Source organism: Notamacropus eugenii, chromosome 4 (assembly GCF_028372415.1).
Source record: "Notamacropus eugenii isolate mMacEug1 chromosome 4, mMacEug1.pri_v2, whole genome shotgun sequence".
NCBI lineage: Eukaryota > Metazoa > Chordata > Mammalia > Diprotodontia > Macropodidae > Notamacropus > Notamacropus eugenii.
Window position 1 is genome coordinate 249,517,464 of NC_092875.1, and position 22,685 is coordinate 249,540,148.

The window sequence follows — 22,685 nt, forward strand, 5'->3', positions numbered from 1 at the left end:
TTCATACCTCCCTGAAGACAATGTCTAGGATTTGTTTTGTTTTCCTTTTTTGGTGGTAGCATGGATCTTGGGGAGCAGGGGAGACGCGGGAGAAGTTGGGACAGACAGGTGTTCTGTGGTTGTTTCTGTGTCCTAAATGATTAACTTTTTGCCTTAGATGGTTGGCTCAATCAATCCTGATTGAATTATCCAATATTAACAGCTAAAAGTGATCAAACAAATGGTGAAAACACAGCATCAGTCAATAAATCAATGCAAATGATTCGGTTCCTGGAGATCCGATCAAATAAAAGAGATAGATCAATTTAACCACTGAGCAAATTAAACAGAAGTCTCTGCTGCACCAATTTGCTTCAAAAGCCCCGCAGGCCCACAAATGAAAGAAAAAGAAGCAACATACAAATGGACCAGTTCCAGAACCACATGCTTACTTGACTCAATTTGTGCCTGCTGTACTCATTGGTGTATGTATGCAGCTGTAGGTGCTGGGATCTCAGCTCTTTAAACAGAGACAATGCACAGGATATAACAGGAGCAAGGGAATAGTGATCTTAAGCCCACTGGGAATTAACAGTCAGAGACTAGTAAAGAGTAGGAAGCACTATTCTCCCCAGAATGATTTTTCTCCAAAATTATAATTTTAAAACAGTGATACCTCATTATACTGAGTATTTATTCACCAGTAGTGAGTCACCAAGAATTTGGTCTGGATTCAAATTAGCAGGAAAGGAAATTGTGCTTCAAGATGGAGTGAGGATGAGGAAAGCCATTCTAAATCTCTCTGGAAATTGAAACTTTGTGTGAAAATGAATGAAATGGGCTAGGAGAAGACAGGAAATAGGAAGGACAAAAGAAAGTTTTAAAGTTATTTTGTAGAGGGAGTTGTATAGAGTGAGATGTCCTAACATTTCTCCAATCTGTGCAAGAGAGAAAGTAAGTTTTAAGAGGGGAAAAGATGAAAGCTAAACTAAGCAAATCCATTCCTAAATCACACCCAAACTTTCTCTTGTCTTTTAGGGGGCAGCTACAGGAAAGGCAGACAAAACAAACAAACAAAAAAACAAAATAATAAAAAAAAACCTTTTCCAATACCTTATCTTCCTTTTTTACTCTATCTGATAGTTTAGGAAATAATTTTTGAAACATAATGAAAGTTTTTAGTTTTGAAAAATAGTGAAAAAGACAAAAAATATAATATGAAAAAAATGAGATTCTGAATATAGCACAAAATAAAAAATGCTTAATTACCACAAAACCATAAAAAAGCATTATTGATTGGGAAAATAATTCCAATTAACTGAGGAGGCAAGATATGGTGCTAGATTTGGAATCAGGGAGACCTGGGTACAAGTTCTGTGTCTGACATTTGTTAGTCACATGACTCTGGGATGGTTACTTTATGTCTGTGAGTCACTCAACTAGACAGGTTGTAATCTAAATTAGTGAAGGGAGTTCCTCAAATTGATAAAACCAGAGATCCATCAAGTAACTGGAGAAACAGTGAAAAGTCCAGAAATTTCTAGGATAGAAAGAGGTTTGTTTAACAAGTAGGTACTATGTCCTTCACATGATTAAAATCAGCATTGTGCAAGAAAGGTTAAACAAAATTTTTCTTTTACCTTTATATAAAGTTAGGAATTAAAAGCAAGACCATGAATTTTGGAGTTTTCTCTAATGACTATTTAATTGCTTTACAAACTCCGTCTACTGGAAAATAGTTATATTACTATTGGTAATACTTTGCACTTTTTTCCCCAAACTACCTTTCTTCCCAAAAAGCTCTGCCAAGAACTTACAACTTATCATGATGTCACTTGGGAAGGGAGGGTAATATACAGACCTATTGAACTGTAGTGACTGTGGATTTGTGGCAATCTGAGAAGTAGCAATTCTCCAGCAATTAGAGAGGACTTTCGAATAGTTTTTTAAAAAGTAACACATTCTGCAGGATTGCTGCAGACAGACCAGTTGGTCATATTTAGGTAATTCCCTTTATACCCTTGGACCAGTCAGTCAATGAGCATCTCTCATTAAGCTCTCATTACATGCTAGACACTGTGTTGAGTACTGGAAATAAAAATGCAAGTAGAAGGGAAGACAGTCCTTGCCCTCAAAGACCACCACATCTTCCTTCTCTTTCCCTATATTCGGCTGAAAAGTTTCTAAAGCATATTAGAAAAACAAAAAGAAGGGTCTGATCAAACTTTCAGAATATCCTTTCCATCCTAAGAAAGGTTTCAATTGCCCTGGAGAAATAACCAGTCACCTATGGCCCCCCAGCATGTGGCTCTCAAAGTACATATGTGGAGGAGCTCTTTTAGCCAAATCAGTGAATGAGTCTGGACTTGTGGACTAACTCAACTCATTAATCGGCAAATAGTCTATCAGTTACTAGAACAATCATGGTGAGCAGAACTCAGTCCTAGAGATCTTCTGCTCCCCTCCCTCCATCCCAAAGGACAAAGTTCGAACTGGGACACCCCACTTGGTACTCTTTCTCACTCTTATTTGGCCAATTTCCCCTCTCTCTGAATTGCTATCTAGACTCACTACTGACAGGCATTTTTCTTCCCCTCATCCCTTCCTTCTTACCCAGTATCCTTAGAGCTAGGCTCTGTCTTCTAAAGTAAAAATCAGCTAATCTGTAAAATGTGTTATTCGAAAATACTAATAGAAAAATGACTCAATTCAGATTTCCAGGTTACACAAGTGCAAACAAATAAATAAGGACCTTCTGGAGACAATACACAACTATTATTTTGTTTTATATTAACTTGTAAAAATCTCTCTTGCATCAGTTTAAAAAGATAACATATAAATCATCATTTGGTTCTTCAAAAACACATAATCAAAGAAGGAATACTGCAAGTCTCCTGCCATCAAGTGCTGCTGATTCCTGCCTTGGAAAATGCCTTCCTTACCAGTATGCAAAGTTGTCTTTGAAAACCAGAGTTCTAGCCTGGTCTGTGCCACTAACTAGGTTTGTGACCATAGGTACATCACTTAACTTGCCTTGGTCTCAGAGTCCTCATCTCCCTTATAAAGCAGGGTTTGGAGTAGCTTTAATATTCTATGATTTGTATAAGTAAATAAAATCTTCCTGTAAAAGAAGGCCAATCTTTGCCAAGAGAATGAAAATGAAATTCAATTTGATCAACATTTATTAAACTCCACAAGGAGTTTATAGCCTAATAGAGGGTGATTGCTATATGTGTTTGAGTATGAGTGGAGGGTTGGGGAGAAGAGAAAGGAACAAGAACATAAGATTTAGAAATGCAAGAGACTATACCGACCATCTAAGTATATCTCCTTATTTTTACAAATGAAAAAACTGAGGCCCAGAGAAATTAAATAACTTTTCTCCAGAAAATAAACCTAGATTTTCTGTCTTCAAATCCAATGCTATTCCCATTGTACTCGAATAAAAAACATATAGTAGCAACTCTATTTTTTTAAGTACACAGTGCAAAGGAGAGGTCCAGAGATGACACCAGGTGAACTCTGAGAAGGGGCAGATCATGTTCAGCTGGTACCATGGAAAAAATATAGGTTGTGGAGTCAGAGGACTTGAGTTCAAATGCCACCTCTGACACTTGCTACACTGGTACATTGGTGACTTTTGTCAAGTCCCTTGAGCTCCTTGGGTCTCATTTTCCTCATCTGTAACACAAGACAGTTGAAAATATGGCTTCTTAGGTTCATTCTCACTGTAAATCTATGATCTTGAGTATGATGGTCAGATCATGAATAATAAGGGAACATCCCAGAGCATTACCGTCTATGCTAACAAAAATAGCATACTATATTCTCACTGTACTCTCAATGTCCTATAGAGCATTTCAACACCTACACAACTATTTTTTGAGAAGGCAACATGGAATCATAGAGAACTAACCTCATGATCAGGAGGACCTGGCTGGAGGTTGTCAACTGACCCATACTGACTGCCTGATGCTGAGCAAGTCACAACCTCTCAATTCTCCATGTAATTCCTAGACTCTATGTTGCAGACTGGTAGCCAGTACACATTGGGAAAGGAATGAAGTTCCCTATTCTGATGCAATCACAAATCCACCGAATTTTTCTGCTGTTGACTTGGTACACACAGAATCACAGACACAGAGGTTATTTAATACAACTGTAAAATCATCTGTATTTCCCCAAATGGCAAGCCATAGGAATGTATCACATCTTTACCTTGAGCAATCTATCCTACATTCATCCTTTATTCTCATTCTTTTATGAGATAGTTTTTATCAAATAAAATTTGTTCCTGAAAATCTCCTATCTTGTTTGAATTTTCAGGAATCCAAATAGCTATACAAACACTTCAAACATACATATTTTTGGCTTTAATGTTGCTCCAATGTGACCTAGATCAAGTCACTTAAATGCTCCAGGCTTCAGTTTCCCTATCTGTAAAATGTAATAATAGTTGAACTAGATCACTTCTATGGTTCATTTGATAGTTTAGTGATGAAATTAATTGATCTTCAATCTATTATTCTTTAAAATATATATGCAAAGAAAAATTTAGGATGCTTATCAAGTCAATGAGCAGTCACAATTTCAGAGAATTCATGATGAAATGTTACCCACATGATACCTTGAAAGACAGGTGATGGCTTCAGAGTATAGATTGAGAAATATCTATATCTATATATCTATCTGAATATAACAAATGGGGAATTTATTTTGATTGATTACATGTTATATTTTTCTTCCTCAATGGGTGGAAAGGAAGAGGGGGTAGGAAAACACAAATTTTCGTTGGATAAAAAAAAAGATTTATTTTAAAAATGTGTGTGCTAAGTCACTGCCACCAAAGTGGCTTGATTGTATTTCTTGTTTTGGCTAATAGATTTTATTTTTTGGACTGATGTTATTTCCCAATCTTAATTTTTTTTTCTAACTCATTCATTTAATAAAATTGTACTGTGTTTTTCCCAGACTTAACATGCCTAGTCTCCACACAGGAGATGAAAAAAAAATCAATATTTAAAAAAATACATTAATTCTTTCTTCTAACCTTCGGTATAAGAGTAACTGGAATAATAAATGCTAATGCAGAGGGCTAAGAATGCCTTAGGTTATAACCTCAAAGTAAGGAACCACAAAACTAGGAAATTTAAAGTGAGAACTGATGTTTGGTGATTAACACCTGCAGGAGCATAAACCATGCATGCATACACACCATATATAGATACATGTGCAAGATATTAGCCTCAAATTATCAAATTATCATCTCAACTTCTTAACGCTGTAGTTCTATAGTAGAAGTGATACGTACAGTGATAGAAGCAGGGATTTATCATCTCAGCCTTTGTTTCTATCCAGACAACAGACATTTGATTTTTAGTCTTGGTGATACCAAACTAACCCTACTATATCCTCAGGACATAAATCAAGCTAGCATTTTGGCTTATGAGATCAGGGCATGTTCAGCTGAATTAAAATGAATGAGTCAGAAATGATTTGAACTGTACTTTCTACAACTGAGATCATAAGCATTTCTGAAGAGTTGTGTGTTCCCTATCTGAACAGAGTCTAATGAAGAGAGTAGAAAACGATGGCTTCCAAACACTATATTCCATGAAACCCTAGTGTATCTTAAGATATCACTAAGGGTTCCTGGAAAAAAAAATGGGGTCCTGATCGATCTGTTTAATTATATCTCCTCTATTACCTCTGGGCCCCACACCAAAACTGTGCTAAAGGCTAGGATTCTGGCAGTGGAAACAATGAAGGTTACACATCTCAAAGGGCTAACATCCACTAATAAAGAGAAAAATGAAATTTTACTGGTCTAGCTCCTATATGGAGCACAAAAATTGTATTTTCAACTACTTATTCCTACTCCCTAGGTTCTGTACACTGTTCCAAAGTGAAAAGAAGTATGGAATAGTGGAAAGAGGCCAGGTCTTGGAATTAGGAAGACTTGGGTTCAAATCTTAGCTCTCACAAACTGATTGTGTGACCTTGACTAAGTGACATAACTGCTGATATCTTAGGCAGCTCTATAAGTCTGCTACAGACAATTTACTAATCTGCCTTCGCAGAGGGAGTTTGAATACCAGGTATTCCCTACATGAATTAAATCATAGATTTGGGGCAGGCAATCAATTAATAAGCATTTATTAAGCTTATAGCTATACACGAGGTACTGTGAAAAAATGATGGGGTTATAAAGAAGACGCAAAAACAGTCCTTGCTTTCAAGTGAGCCAGCGAATCTAAGGGGCAGAGGTTAAGAGGGAGAACACTGCATGCATGGGGGACGGCCAGTGGAAAAACATTGAGATAGGGGATAAAGTGTCATGTACAAGCAAGTTGGCTGCCATGACTGTACTATAAAGGCAGGAAAAGGCCAGATTGTGAAGAGCTTTAAATGCCAAACAAAGGAGTTTATGTTTGATCTTAGAGGTATGAAGGAGCCACTGAAATTTATTGAATAAGTAGGAGGAGTGTGACATGGCTGGACCAACAAATTGGGAGGGAGAGGGCCTTGAGAGATGTAGTCCTATTCAATGGTACAAGTAAGAGGTGATAAAGTCCTGCACTAGGGTGGTAGTTATGTGAATGTAAAGATGAGAATGTATGCAAGTGAATTCTGTAGAGAAAGAAATAATAAGATTTGGCAACTGAGTGGTCATATCAGCTAAGTAAGAGACTGAAGTTTTGAACCTAAGTAACTGGAAAGATGATAGTTCCTTAGAACAGCAATGTCAAACTCATGACGGTCTCAAGTTCAGCCTGAACCATATTAAAATGTAATTTGAAAATATTTAACAAAAATAAATAAAAATACAACAGAGATAATGTTCATTTGTGGTTTTCTAAGTCAATATGTGATGCAGGGAAAGATTTCTATTTGAATTTGACACCACTGCCTTAGATAGTAATTGGAGAGTTTATTAGGAAGGTAGGCTTGGAAGGGAAGATAATTTTGGATACACTGAACCTAAGATGTCTATGAAATACCTAGTTCCGAATTTCCAGCAGGCAGTTGGTGATATTAACACTAGAGTCCAGGAGAGAAACTATACCACCTGGGGCGAAGCCAAGATGGTGCAGTGAAAGCAGAAACTCACCTGAGCTCTCCCCCAAACCTCTTCAAATACCTCTAAAAAGTGAATCTGGATATACCGTCTGAACAGGGATGACAATGACACCTATCAGAGCTGAGGATATCACCAAGTGAAAGGGTATACTGAGAAAAAAAAGAAAAGAGCCCAAGTAGAATCTGTGAGATGCTGCAGAGAGGTAAAAAAAAAGATAGGGATTGAGAAAAGGCCGTTAAATGTGGAAGAGACCATTAGTAACTTCGGAGACAGTAGTTTTAGTCAAATGATAAAGCTGGAAGCTAGACTACAGAGAGTTAGGAAAACAATGAGAGGAGAGCAACTTGAAACATTAAGTATAGATGACTTTCTCAAGTAAAGAGAAAAGCTAGTTTTCTATGTTTAGTCATATTAAGTCACATCTAACTCTTTGTGACCCCTTTTGGAGTTTTCTTGGCAAAGATACTGGAGTGGTTTGTCACTTCCTTCTGCAGGTCATTTACAGATGAGGAAACTGAGGCAAACAGGGTTAAGTGATTTGCCCTCGGTCACAGAGCTAATAAGTGGGTCTGAGGCTGGATTTGAACTCCAAGATCAGTACTGTATTCCCTGTGCCACATTGCTGCCTCTGGAATAAGGTAACCTGGGTTAAAATCTTGGTTTTGCCATACAACCTTGAGAACTTGAGTAATCAGAGCTCCTCTCTAGGCCTTAACAGTCTTCTCTGTAAAACTAGTGTTTTGGACTAGGTAACTGAGAAGGTACTTTCCAGTCCTATAAGTGTGATCCTAGATGTAACTAAAAGCAACCAAACCCTATTCCAAAAGTCACATTAACTAGGTCTCCCACCATCTTTCATTGGACATCCTTGAATGGCCAAAGCAATGAGTTATTGCAATAAAAATAAAATGATTGTCAAACTCTTTTAGTGTAATAAGATTTCCTTCTAAGTAACATATAAGACTTGCTTCTCTTTATTTTCCCATTCATTAGCAATTAGATCAGAATAGAATTCTTTTTAGAAAAGATAAGAAACATGGAGGTATTAAATTCAATTTTATTGTTTAAAACTGTGTCCATTAGCACACTATGACTGTTGTATTGATTCACTTGCTCTTTCATATATATATACATATATATATATATATATATATATATATATATATATATATGGCTGCATTTGAACTCAGGTCCTCTTGACTCCAGGGCCAGTGCTCTATTCACTGTACCCCCTAGTTGCCCCTTATATATACTTTTATATGTTTTTTCTGGTACAACCTATTTACATGTAGGCTGATGACTAAGGGTTATATATTTCAAGGCTTCAATTATGATAAATTGTTAATGATATCTTAAATTAGTCTAATAATCGTACCTCTTCCCTTCTTAACCAAGGGGAACACTGTACTTTCACATAATATATTTCATACGTCCAAGGACATAAACTGGGACAGGAATGATTATGCCCATTTTACAGAAGAAACAACAGAGACAAAATATCAGTTTCTTTCTCCACACAGCAGCTGTTCAAAGCATAGCCTAAGACATGTATAGATCAATCCAACTCTGTTTTCTAACGGGCTCTAAATAATAGCGATTTCATTCTATTCAAGAGTAGATATTCAGAAACTTAGGTCTTCTTTTTCTTCCCCCCCCCCCCACCCCTTCCAATTTCAAACCCCATAAGGCCAGAACACATCTGGGCACCTACCTACCAAGGTGGTGGCTCAATGGGAGTTAAACATAACAGGAAGGGAATATTAGGGAACGGGAAATCTGATACAAATGGTTCCATAAACTTGACCCTTGACTTTATCCCTTCGGGTTGATAGGTCCATTAACAGATTTGTTTTAGTTCTTTTATGACTGATGGCAGCCAGAGGAAAGCTATTTTTGGTATCAGTTAATCCAAAATCAGATTCTCCCTTTGCTCCAATACACACACACACACACACACACACACACACACAACTTTGGGGAGGGGCCCAGGGTGAGTGATGTCATGAATCCAGATTTAAAACACCTTGTTTTATACAATCAGCCAAATTCGATTTCAGCTCTCCTTGCAGGGACATTACCTGCAGCTCTGTTTGGAAGAAAAACTTCTGTGGACATTGTGTGCAGTCATAGATCTTGTCTTCCTGTCCATGGGCTGAGAAAATATGCTGCTGCAACTTGTTTGCTTGGACAAACACTGCAACGATAAAAAGCAGGGTGAACTTTAAGTTATTTCATCTCATAAATGCCTTCAGTCAGTGATTTCCTGAGGAGGCTCAGGAGTATGGCTGACACACGTCTTTCCTGGGTTTGACTGGGGCCATTTAACTGGCGAGAGTGAAGTTGCCTTTATCCACCGTTGCCTTCTCATGTTTGTTGAGATGAACTCTACTCTGTGTCTAATTCAACCCAAACAACTGCAAAGGAAAGATTTATAGATGCCTTGCTCCCTGCAATTCACTTAAAAAAATAAAGCTGGAAATTGTCAAATGAGCAGCCCTGAGAATGAACAAAAATGACTCATTTCCCAGCAACCCACAGGTTAAGAAAGCCTAGATGCCAAAGCTCTGTTTATTGTATTTGCCCAGAGTTGTAGCTAGCAAACAGTTCTCTATTTAAATGTGCTAATGCTAAAAATTATATCCCACAGCTACTCTGGGGCACTGTCTATAAATGTGAAACAGAACGGCAGGTAAATTCTCTTTGGATACTTTAAGATCAACTCTGCCTACACACCGAATGCAAGGGCTTCAATAATATAAACATGTTCAATTTTAATGACTACAAAACAAGGCCCTAAGACTGTGTAACAGTTTACCTAGGAGACATACTATTAATAATTAAATTGTATATGCCAGAGGCAGTGTTTGGGTTGGCAGAACTGACTTCTGATGGATGCCTTGTGCACTGTGACCTAAAAAAAGTTTGCATCTACAATATTAATCTGTATAGGCAGGGAAAAGATTTATTAAAGATGCTGGCATTTGACTTTGACTCCACTCTAATCATTAAAATTATTCTAATTGCAAGCCAACATAAAATATTAGAATATTGTTCTTGTGAGTCATACATTTTAATCACATTTTTCATTATCTTAAAGAACTGCTCAGGTTTCTTCTTCTACATAACATGCTTTGTTCTGGAGATTTTGTTTTTCATTGTTACTTCTAAAATTCTTTCAAGATCCACTAATACAGTTTAGGTCTGATGGTACATCAAATGTCCTCGCTAAGGATTAATACATTGTTGTCTCTTTACCCCATCAGTAAAAGAAAAAAAAATGAACAAGATTTTAATACAGATCAGAATCAACTAATCTCCATCTACCTTCACACATTTTACAACTACTAGCTCAGATATTAAAAGATTTATTTTATCAGGGATCTTCCTCACTGGGAGAGCTATGATTAGTGCTATTTTGAGAAGACTTCTTATATCAGATTTTACAAAGGAGTCCCTTGCCCTCAACTTATTTCTTAACTCTTTATGCCATAAGATACTCTAGGCTGTGGTTTAAAAAAATTACTTTCTCATATATGCATGTGAAGAATATGGTGTAGTGGAAGAGAGCGTTAAATTTGGAATCAAAGGGGCTGAGTTCCGCTCCTGACCACTAACTGCCTTGTGATATAATGGACACAAACTTTCTGGGTACCTTAGTTCCCTTATCTACAGAATGGGTGGGGGTGTTTAACATAGATGGCATTTAAAGTTTCTTGCAGTTCTAACTCTATGAGGTTATTATCCTTCTGATGTCACATTCCTCCCCTGATAACTCAATCCTCCTCTAAAACAGCCTGGTAGGATCCACAGTAACATGAAGACAAAGAAGGAGGTTGACTGAAGGAATGTCTAAAAGAAGCTCCTTCTCAGACAAACTGTTGAAAGGAGAGCTATCAGCACCTTCAGGCACAACTGTTAAGTCATACAGTGAAAATGGACTTTCTTTGAAAATTCACGACTGAACAGTAATCTGTGCTTTAAATACAGTGAAATAATAATTGATCCATAGCATTTTCTTATGAGAATCAACTCCTTCCCACCTTCCCCAAAATCAAGTTCTTTAGAGGAGGCAAATGTTTTTGTTTTTCTGACAAGCAGGAAGAGACAGAGCTGAGGGATCTTTGACCATCAATGAACCATGCAAATATGTAATTATCACAAAGCACTCTCCACAAAATGAATCTTTCACTGATGGAATGGACAGATTTGGTCACATTTAACCTATGAGTTTTATTTTAGTCTCCAATTTTCTTCTTATAAAGTTAAATGAAATCAGTATGAGCTTTAATAAGGACTTCCTATTAAAAGGTAAATTTATTTTAAAATCTACTTTGAAAAAGACATGATTGAATATAAAACAGAGTAGATATTATCTGTTTTTCAGCTCAAATTTTGAGCATAGGGACTTTCCCGAATATTCTCTCATTTCTTGTATGGAGTAAGTTATAAAATTTCTCCCATCTGAAAAGCAGATGTGTGGACAATAGCACCACACTTCTATTTGAACATCTGTGATTAAAACACAGCTGTTTGCAGGCAGCTTTAACCTTGGTAACCTTTTAACATCAAGAGGATGAAAGTGAGCAAAATGTGGGTCTCATTCTGCAATTGAAAAAATGCAAACTTCTGACAGAAGAACTTGAAATGCCATTTGTGCACATTGATGCTTAACCTCCATCCCTATCTGAGGCTTTAAGTAGGCAGTGATCAATAATGCTAATATGTAGAAATCAAACATCTTCCCCCAAATTGACCTAAAGTCATATCTGCAAAAGGCCATATCAATGGGAGGCATGCATTTGTAGGAAAGGCATGATGTCGCCCTAAGACACCCCAGAGTTTTCCCAAGCTTAGCTTTTCCTACCTGTGAAGCAGACCGGACACTTAAAGGTGCCTCCCATCCCTTCAAAGCTGTGTTCTATCAGGTGGCACTGAAGCTTGGCAGGAGAATCAAAGGTCTGATTGCAAAGTTTGCACTCGTGATTCAGTCCTTCATCTGTGGAAGGAAAGGAAGCAAAAGGAAAAGTGAAACTTAACTGTATTTGTTTCTTCCTCACATAGTAAAAATATTTCTAGCAAGCATCTATTCTATGATTCTATTATTTACATGAATTTTCTTTTTTTTCAAATTAAAATTGTTTATTAATTACCTCTGGATACAAGGCATTGGAAATTTCAATGTTAGGACATTTTTCAAATTTAAAAAAACCCAGAATAATAAGAGGAAATATCTTATTGTAGGATGAATACTTTTTTTATATTACCTATTAAAAACACGTTTTGGAATATTAAGAGTTAGAAGTGTCCGGCTCTAAATATCATTTTTTAAGGACTATGTACTTTCAGAAGATGATCTAAAGGAATCATATCTAAGACATAAAAAAAGTTGATAAGGGGATTGAGTTATATTTTTCAATGCAAAGTTCCTTTCATCTGGCTCTCTGCCAATGGGAGAACAGACATTATCTGTATTTTCTTTCTCTATTCTGCCTTTCTACTTTTCTGCCCTTTACCAGAATTTCTTGTTTTCTTAGCCAGGTGGCTCTAAAAATCTCTCTGTTTCTGTTCTTAATATAAGGTTTCTTGTAGTCTTCCTAAGAAAATTGGCCCTATTCCCTATATCTTCAGGTAGTTTTTAATCATTGTGGAACTAATAATATTCAGCACTTTTCTATGTTCATTTCTCCCTTTACATCTTGAAGTATAATATTCTTTTCTCTGAAATTCTCTTATCCACTACAATTCTGTCCAAGATTCTTCTTCACTAGCTCTAGGTATTTCCTTGATAACTTAAAAACATGTTCTATTGGATGGATGAGTTTAACAGTTGCTAGGCAAGAAGTTAATTTTATACTTAAATCCTGATTAAAAAGGACCAATTCCCTAAGCAATATTTAGAAACTGTTTTCCTGGATGCTTTGTCTTGCATGTAGTAGCTGTGTTGGTAGAGTGAAAGAATGAAAGAATGAATGAATGCTAAAGTAGTAAAGTTCATTAGACAATAATCTAATGGGGAAAAAATGACCTATTTTACTGAGTCATGGAGTCATACTTGCAAACACTGCCAGCCTAAATCTGATATAATTTGAAGATAGTGCTGATATTTTGAACCAAACTTGCTTTTAAAAATTTTTATGAGTCTCTTTTACAAATATTTTCACCCAGATTTAGGGCAAAGAATGTATCCTGTGATTGTATTCTGTGAAAGATCAATGCTGTTTCCAGTTCCCACTGCTTATCCCAAGCAGAGCTACACATATTTAACAGGGTAAATCAAATAAATTTTGCCCAAGTTTTGCTTTTAGGTAGTACTTTGTAATATGCTAACCACTTTTCCCTATAAAAAGTTTTCCCAATTCTTCTGATATAGATTTTCTTTTGATTAAAAGCCTTATACTGTCTTCTTCCTGAGTCCCATCTCAATTTGTTATCATAAACAATGAAAATCGGTGGCATTGGGACCACCTCTAAAAAATACCTCTTTATTGAGAAAGAGGATTTAACCCTTGTTCCCTAGTTTTCAGCCAACTTACGAATAGGCTGCCCCCCTTGTTTTCATGCTATACAACTGTTAGCCACTCTATCAAGGAAAATTTACAGTGAAATCTACTGGGGGCAAAGCAATGAACTACATAGACACATTGTACATGTGACATGTCCAGATGCAAACATTTCCTTCCTTCAGTTCACAGGAAGCATGATTTGTGTAAGTGGTGAACCAACTGGTACTGCCAGCATCCCCAAATCCCAATTACAAAGTGACTTCTTATTAGGAGTAGAATCACTCCATTTGTATTCCTCATCTTTCTTCTCACACAAGTAGGAGTCTTTAGAAGCAGAGGATTGGAATTTATAAAAGGAGAAGCAAAGCACTAATTAAGCCACCCGGTACTGTCTACATTTCCAAGACATAAAAACCCACTCTGCATTTGGGTGGCACAGTAAATTCCTTGATTATAATTATGTAAGAGGGGTTTTAATTGCGCATACTGAGATGACAAGGGGGTAATACAAAAAAGCCTTAAGGATTATACATGATCAAGAGGTTTTGGTCCTTTTTTCCCCCTAGAGTCACAAAGAAAATATTACCTTCGTCTAGAAATTGAAAAGCGTAAGGGATGCTGTTGTATATTAGGTAACTGGGTCAGTAAGTTAATCAGGAGCAGTATTAGCGATGCTGAAATGAATTTCTATTTCCCATATGCTGCATATTATTATTTTGGTGTAATTTTGGAAACTCAAAGTCTTATTTTTTTCATTTCTCAATCAAAACTATTGCTAATAACACAGCCATAGCTATGACCATGTGTGCTTTCTCAGTACTTCATTAAAGGACTGTAATTTCACCAGGATGGGTATTCTCTCCACTTATGTAGATAGCAACTCTCTCCTCTTTGTAGACCATTTCCATGAACTGGCTAGGTTTAAACAATCACCATTCAGTAGGCAACACTTAGTGATATGCCTTCCTAAACTGAGGCTAGATAAAACAACAGAGGAGGATTTTACTGGCAGACAAGGGACACGTAATCAAAAATAGTCAATCATCGATATTCAGTAAACAATATTTGTCATACTAATATCTTTCTTGAATTGTAATGGAACATTCTCTTGGTAGAGCAAAAATGAAGTCTCTAAGTATAGCCCCCACAAAAGTTACGATTCCTGTATAGAGAGACCTTCCCTGACTAGAGCTCTCATTTGTAGTGACCACTGAAATTCCAGAAGTAGATATAGAAATGTGTGTATATTATATAGTGTATATATTGTATCTGTATAATGTTTGTATACATTGACATATATATACATATTTCTACATAGACATAAACACACATACATGAATATATACATATATACACGCAAGCATACACACATTTATACATATACACACTCCCTTCCAATACTGAGTTACGCGTATAGCTCATCCTCCTCTGTTAAGGAAGGCATTAGTATTCACATTTACAATATGATTTATTACTCATGAAATATTAAGAGTTGGAAGGAATGACTATCCTCTTCCTTTGGACTACTGCAGTCTGTCAACATCCTACCTAAAATATGGCACCGAGAATACAATATTCCAGATGTGATCTACTCAGAGCATAATCACATGGGACTGTTACTTTTCCACGTTCTGGACATAGTAGTCTATTGATGGTAAGATCACATCCACCTTTTTTTTTTTTTAGATGACATATCACACTGGCAAATCATTGTAAGCTTACAAGCCACTCTGACCTTCAGATCATTTTCATGTGATTTCTGCCTAGTTATGAATCCTTATCATGTACGTGACTGATTTTTTGGACCCAAACACAGGGCTTTAAATAACAAAGTAGGCCCATGGAGTACTGTAAAGAGCCCTGTTCATTATCTGTATTGGATTCTTCTAGTACATCTACCTTAAAATATGGTGGTAAATATGAGTTAGGTGTTATATAACTCATGCCCAGTTCATCCAAAGCTGGCCTTTCTAATACAGTGACGTGATAGATGGACCACAGCAAACAAATCTGAAAATAAAGAGTACAAAGACATAGATCCTCGCACAGCAAATGGAACGAACACAAAAAACAATATTCTGATAATGAAAAACACTGATGGGCGTGCTGTGAAAATATCCATCTCTTGAAAAACATTGGTGTTTTTTGAAAATAACTTTGATATCCACTTCTTATCTCTCCTTTGCTTTTTTCCCTACTTCCCACCATGAGGAAACATGTATTGTCAGTTAAAGATATCATAAAAATTTTTTTAAATGAGGGACTTCAAGAAATTATCATGATGTCAGTATGATAAGTTTGGTCACTCAGATTTGAGAATATTTTTGAAAATGAGCTCTAAGAAAAAAATCTCTTTACTTTGATAGAAACATGCTTCTATATTATTCTGGACACATATTAGCAGTAACTGGGGTAACTCTAAATTCTGTATCAAATTTTTCCTAAAGATTTCTAAAAATCTTGGTAAATCTAGTTCAGTCTGGTCCCTCTTTCTACTCTCATTGGCTTTTATCTGACCTTATTCCTGCTTAGTAAACAAGATGCACTGAGACAAGTACTATGGTCTAGAACCAAATTTAATTTTAACTAAAAATTATTCACCTAGTGACAAATTCAACAGCTCCTTTTCCAAGTAAAACTGACAAGACATACTAGATCAGAATCCAATAGAAGAAGTCATTTTATTCATACTTTGGAAATCTTTCTTTTTCCCTATCTACATAAGAACACACATAAACATGCACACATGCACATATATGCATATATACACACATGTATGTATGTATACACATGCATACACTTCTCATAAAAAGTACTCAACAGCTTTTAAAAATTCAATCAAAATAATTATCTTCTTTTTAGAAATGTGGCAGCTGACAGTAATTGGAAAATACTGTCTGACTCGTTTATTAAAGTGAGATCCAATCAATTCATTTAATAATCATTAGAACATTCTATTAAGAAAGTTACATGTAAGAAATAAACAATCCTATAAAATCTTGAAAAAAAAACAACCTAACAATATCCAGGTTTGGGTATCAACTTTTAAGTACTTTTAACCAAACTGGTATAAAAATATTGACTAGCAAGAAGGAGAAAAGGGGAAATTACAGTTCAAGTGTATTACATGAATGAAAAGAAGGAAATTAACTTTTCAAAATCAATTTGTGCTTTTATAGACCCAAGACAAAAGTATCTTCTATTGTACTCTGAACAGATGTGTATGTATGTGTGTGTGTGTGTGTGTGTGTGTGTGTGTGTGTGTGTGTAGAATTGTGTATATGTAGTCTAAAAATGGGGGCAGGGATTGGACTAGATCACTAAAATCCCTACCAAATCTAGAATCCTATGATCTTATGATTTAATACCCACACAAATGAAACTAGAACCAAACAACTACCGCAGATTATAAACAGCCTTTCCATGGGTATCCCTTTTAAGTTATAACAGAAGATGATTTTGACATAACGGAGAAATTATTTTACTGTCTGCATGTAGAAATCTCAGTTAAATTAATTATTTCCGTTTGTTAATCCTCACTCAGGTGATACATCTGTACATAAATGTAAACAGGAATCAATTCTACATAGAAGAGGTTGATAGTAATGTAAATATTTACTCAAATATTAAATGTTTCAATGGAGAGAGGCAGAATGTAATTGAGGTGCCATCCATTACCTTAGTAGGAGACTTGAGAGTCAGCTATAAAACTTGAAACTGCAAGAATAAAAGCCCACTCTTTTCTAAAGCCAATTAAAAAGGGGTAGATTATTTCTACCCCTCTGACTTCGGAAACCTGGGCCTGCACATCTGCTAATTTGCTACTTTTATTGCTGAGAAAACCGATACAATTGTTACCATTTGGATGTTCACGTACAACTCAAGTTACAAGCTCAACATGGCAATTGTTAGTTTAACAGAAGACACTGACATTTCAATATAAGCTTTAAACAAGAGAAACCCTTTAAGCAGCCTCCAGACTGTATGTCCCATGTTTATGCTCCTTTTCCTTCAATAAAAACAAAAAAACCTAGTGCGGCTACAAGCAAATGTTCAGTGGTTGACTTACATGCAGCTGTTATCCCAGTAACCACTGGGGGCCCCCTTATATTGTCTGATCAACACTACAGCCATTACAGAGGACCAATTTGTAACGGTTTATAAGTAGGACTCTTTCTCTCAGTTACCCCCGAGACTGTCCAGAAGGGTCCTTCAGCCTCTTACACTGCATAAATCTATAGGCTAAGGTCCAAAGATATAAACCCCTCCTGGTAAATCATCATGTGGCAGAGTCCATACTTAAAAGCTCTGATCAGAGTGGGAGTAAACTCTGCCCTCAGAACCCAAACACAGGAATCAGATGGCCTGCAGTTGCTCTAATTTTCCAGTTACAAAGAGTGTACTACTCTAGCCTTATGTATTTTTTTCCCTTTCCATAAGAAAGCTATGCCTTAAACCAATTTCTTTTCCCCTTTCTACTTTGCTTTTCTCTCCTTCCCTAAGTTAATTTCCTGAGCACACATTTATAAGCCAGAGGTCTGAGAAGTAACAAAGAAAAGCCACAGATGACAAAACTAACCCCTCGGCTACAAGAGCTCACCCTAGAAAGCAGGGGGAAAGAAATCGTAATTTGCCATGTTCACAACCATCAAATTTCTTCTAGATTCCCACATTCCTGCCACTGTAGCTTGTTGTAGGAGCCTACTTCGTAGATTTCACAACTGCAACATAAACACAGAAAGGTGCTAATTTGGCAGTGGAGAATTTCATTCAGATTTCAAAGCCTGTCACAAAAGATGCGTTTTTCCAGCCCCCAAAGTAAAGAATAGTTGGAGGGTACTGGGTAGCATGCTAACTTTCCTTCACACCTGTTTAAAAGCGCTGTACTTATTTTTCTGAAAGATCACATATGGAAGCCTGAAAACTGACACTAACACCTTATTCTCTTCTCTCCCTGGGAACCTCTGCTACTATCAAGTCTTTCTGATTATACCACAGAAAACAGGAAACACTGTGCGTTAAGATAGGCTATGGCAGGATATGAAATATGAACATAAGAACATTGCCACGAGAGCTGGTAATCCCCAATTCAAATGAACACCAGGTTCTAAAAACAATACTCTCAGCACTGGAAGTTCTTATGTCTAGCCAAAAAAAAAAAAAAGTAAAGGGACATTTTATCCACCAGGCTTCAGCTCCTATTTCAGGGAGGGAGAAGGTATATGTCAGAATTAATCTCAACCACCATTTTGGAGTTTGATTTTGTTGCTGTTTTGTTTTATTTTAATCTGTTTTTTGTTATTGTTGCTGCCAATATACCAAAGGACTAACTGTTTTGAGTTTTTTTTTTATTTTATTCAAAGGCTCTAATATTGACACTTGGACTGCTTTGGACTTCTCACTATCAGCAGGACTTGGGTAGAAAATGATTCAACTGGGGTAGCCTGCACTGTACCCAGCAGATTTAAAAGAGCCTGGGGGCTGCCTAGAGCCCCATAAACATCAGCAGCTTGGAAAGTAGTGGGAGGTCCAGGTGGGTAAGGATGGGAGAATCAGGATGTGGGATTTTAGCTTCTCTGAGATGCAATATCATCCAATTCCTTGATGACTGCCATTGGTTGTATAGAATACTTACTAGAGAGTCTCTTTTTATTTCTTCTTTTTTTCTTTGGGAAAGAGAACACTATAATATTATTCATAAAAAATTATATTGCTCTTCAATTTGGGTGACCAACAGAGACTTCAGGAAGGAGGAACAGAGAGATGGCAGGTGGAATGGAGAGGAAGGATAAAGATAACTTCTGGGTTTGATGAAGAAGTAAACAACTATTCCTCTTCTTTCTTCCATTCTGCACTCCACCCTTGCCCCAAGCTCTTAAGTCAAATTTAGAGAACTTTAAAATCCGGGACCCTGAGAAAACGTCAAGCCAGCAAATAATATTCATCTTGAGGTGATGCTTCCCTCCCTTTGTCCTCACTCCTGAAGTCACATCTTTGATTGTATAGTAGAAAGTGCATTGTATCTGAAGTCAAAGAATCTGTGTTTGAATTTCTGCTTTGCTACTTAACAGCTGAGTGGCCCTAAGAGTTACCTGTTACCTGTAAGTCATAGGACCTCAGTTTCTCTATATGTAAGATAATAGTGAACTCAATGATCTCTGATGTGCCTCCAAGCTATGAGTCCTATGGTCCCCATCACAGACCCATTACCACCAATACCACACATTCCCATATTCTCTCCTCCACTCCCCATGACAGGTATAAATTTCCCTCTGTTTCAAAGGAAAGTTCAATTTGGGGTGCTGTCCCGTGGAGAGAAACTCACCAAGGAGAGGAGGGTTGCTCAATGGAAGCAAAGCGGCTCTTAATGGGATAGGACCCAATTAAAGCAGAAATTCATTTCTCTAGAGGCAGTTTAAAAAATTAGATCTGCTTGTAAGGAAAAGCCACTCTCCTACATCTTCAACTTCAATGTATTTCTGTCTAAAGAAAAGGATGCATTTCAGTTCAACTGTTCACATTTTTGCTTGGCTGCACTCATACTGGCTATATGCAGTAAAATCCCTTTACCACGTGAACCCTAATGTTGCTCTAATTTCTGCTAAAACAAAATTTCCTAATGAAGGAATAATAATTAATAATAATATTAAAGACTCCCTTAGCTTTAACTAATAAACTAGGTGTTGGAGTATAGCTTTGAAAAATAGCATGTTTCAATTGAATAAGGTAAGATTTAAATGTAGTGGATGCCCTATCTACTGAAAAACAGTGGTTGGTAGGAAAGGAGGGCAGCAAAGGGCATCTGACTACTAAGAGAGTATTCAAGAAATGAACAATGAGGTTATCTACCAATTTATGGGACATGCATAATTTGGTACTCCTGAGGTCTCACCTTCCTAGAAAGTGATGGTGCTAAGATTAAAGGGATATGGATAGGTATTAGACCTGTGGTTTCATTAGTGTAAGAATGACTCTGGTGAGGAAACTTCCTCTACCCATGCAGGTTAGCACCTTCTCTGAAACTTATAGTCAAGAGACTAGCCTGGAGCATTATGAAAGTAAATGAATTATGCAGGATCACACAGCCAGTATAAGTCAGAGGCAGGTCTTGAAACTAGGTCTTCCTGGTTTCAGGACTGGTTTCCTATCCCCTAGGCCATCCTGCCTCTCATCCAATTGATGAAAACTAAATTAAAATTCTATGATCCTGCCAGTTGTTTGGAAAGAAAGTTGCCTATCACCCATGCACCAAGACTCAGTTATGTAATGCATGTTGTTATGCGACCAAGTTAACCACAAAGCTCCATTTCAGCACTTCATTGAGACAGACTCAAAAAGACTGGCCCAAAAATAAGCTCTAAAGGTGGATACAAAGAATTGCTTCCTGGGCCAGCCTGGTTCTGATCAAAATAAGGTGAAGTTGTCAGCATACTGTCTTATCATGTGAACACTAACACTGTGTTCTGCATCTACAGTAAATGTGAAATACAATGCAACAAAAAAAAAGTGTGGGTGTGTCTACGGGTGTGTCGAAATCTCAGATTTGCCCAAATTATTAGGATTTGCATACAACATGTGACAATAACTACACTTGTAATTTAAATGATGGTTTTCTGATGATTTCCCTTCCGGAAAGTCATGTCAGAAGTCTTTTCATGCTTTTGGTTTGGACAGATAACTTTTTCTCTAGTTTGATGGTAAATACCTACTATTAATGCCCCCACGTCTGGGACTTCCGGCACTGGTGGAAGTACAGGTATAGCTACCTTCGAGTACTGCACAAAAAAAACACAAATTGGTCAAATGGAAAGAGGATATTTCATGCAGCATAAAGCAAATGCAACCCGTTCTAAAGTTAGGTCTGCTGGGAAAGCATCTCACAGAACTGAGACAGTCAAATAGTCAATATTAATTCCACACAGCAGTAGACTAGCAATTGGCACTATATACCATACACAACTCTCATCAGGTGCTTTTTGTTGTGGTTGTTCTGAGTGTAGACCAAGGGTCAAGGCCTTTCCTTTTTTCTTGTTCTTCCCCTCTTTTCCTGGCACAAAGCCACTCATTGTCTTAGGAGAAAGTCTCCAAATATTGAAAGGCTGTAAAGCACTGCTTGCTGGCTGCTTCTCTGCTTTGGAATAACTAAAAACAAAGAAATGGAATATGGTTCACCTACATGGACTTTCACAAGACAGGAGCCTTGAATGCCCTCAGGTTTAATGATAGGAAAAGTTGGGTGGGAATTCTAGACCTAGTGCTATTTATAAGAACCATTGTAGACTTATAGACTCAGAAAGCTGGAAAGGGCCTCTGGAGTCATCTGCCTCAACCCCTAAGAAACTTAAATTATTGATACACAAATGATATGTTCTGAAGCAAAGAAAAGTATATGGAATTGTGGTTCACAACTGGAGTTTAGAATGGCTAGGGAAAAACAAAACAGCAAACAACCCCCCCAAAATCCCAAAACATACCAAAAGGCAACCCAAAATTTCTAGGGTGACCTTTGACTTATCTGTTTTGTTTTCACCACTACAGAACTACACAAATGACATGCTGGTCATGCACAAATTAAAACACTACCTAATTGTAAATATTTCACCTTTCTCTGGCTCAATTGATAGGACTTTAGCCTTTGGAGGGGAAAAAAGTGGTATAATAGAGGAAATAATAAGTAAAACAGATAAAAGATTCTAAAAATTGTTATTAGAAATGTGTTTTTAAAGTAGAATTCTCTGTTCTAACCAAATGATGCTCCCTGTTAGAGGACATTTCCTGTGCATTATTAAAGTGATATACTATAGTACTAGTTAGAACTCCATAACCTCTAAATTGCTTAATTGTAATTAAGGTCACTGGTTTTATTTAGGAAGGTTCAAGGAAGCTCCATTTAAGTTGCTTAACTAGAGTGAATTTAATGTTATGTCCTTGCTGTAGTGCTGGAGGGGGTGTGGCCAGGATGCTCTGATTCCTGGAGCTGAAGGGTTTTTTGGCATGACATCCAGTAGAGGTTGTCTTTTGTTTGGGCTTTGTTTTTAAAAAAGAACCAGAACTCATTAATAAATAGCATTCTGTAGAGTGGAGAGACTGAAAAATTTGGAATTTGAGAATCTGAGTAATTC

General features: G+C 36.9%; 1 protein-coding gene across 3 annotated transcripts in view; it reads right to left on the reverse strand.

Moving 5' to 3' along the window:
* ZNF521 (zinc finger protein 521) overlaps nucleotides 1-22,685 on the reverse strand; it is a 345,563-nt gene that overhangs the window by 26,707 nt on the left and 296,171 nt on the right. For 2 of the 3 annotated variants that reach the window (XM_072604439.1, XM_072604438.1), the window contains exons 6-7: nucleotides 11,925-12,056; nucleotides 9,139-9,254 (exon numbers count right to left, since the gene is read on the reverse strand). In XM_072604439.1, coding sequence (XP_072460540.1) covers nucleotides 9,139-9,254; nucleotides 11,925-12,056 — 248 coding nt within the window. Of the gene's footprint in view, nucleotides 1-9,138; nucleotides 9,255-11,924; nucleotides 12,057-21,272; nucleotides 21,339-22,685 lie in introns of all 3 variants that reach the window. The other variant, XM_072604436.1, reaches the window with a different exon arrangement.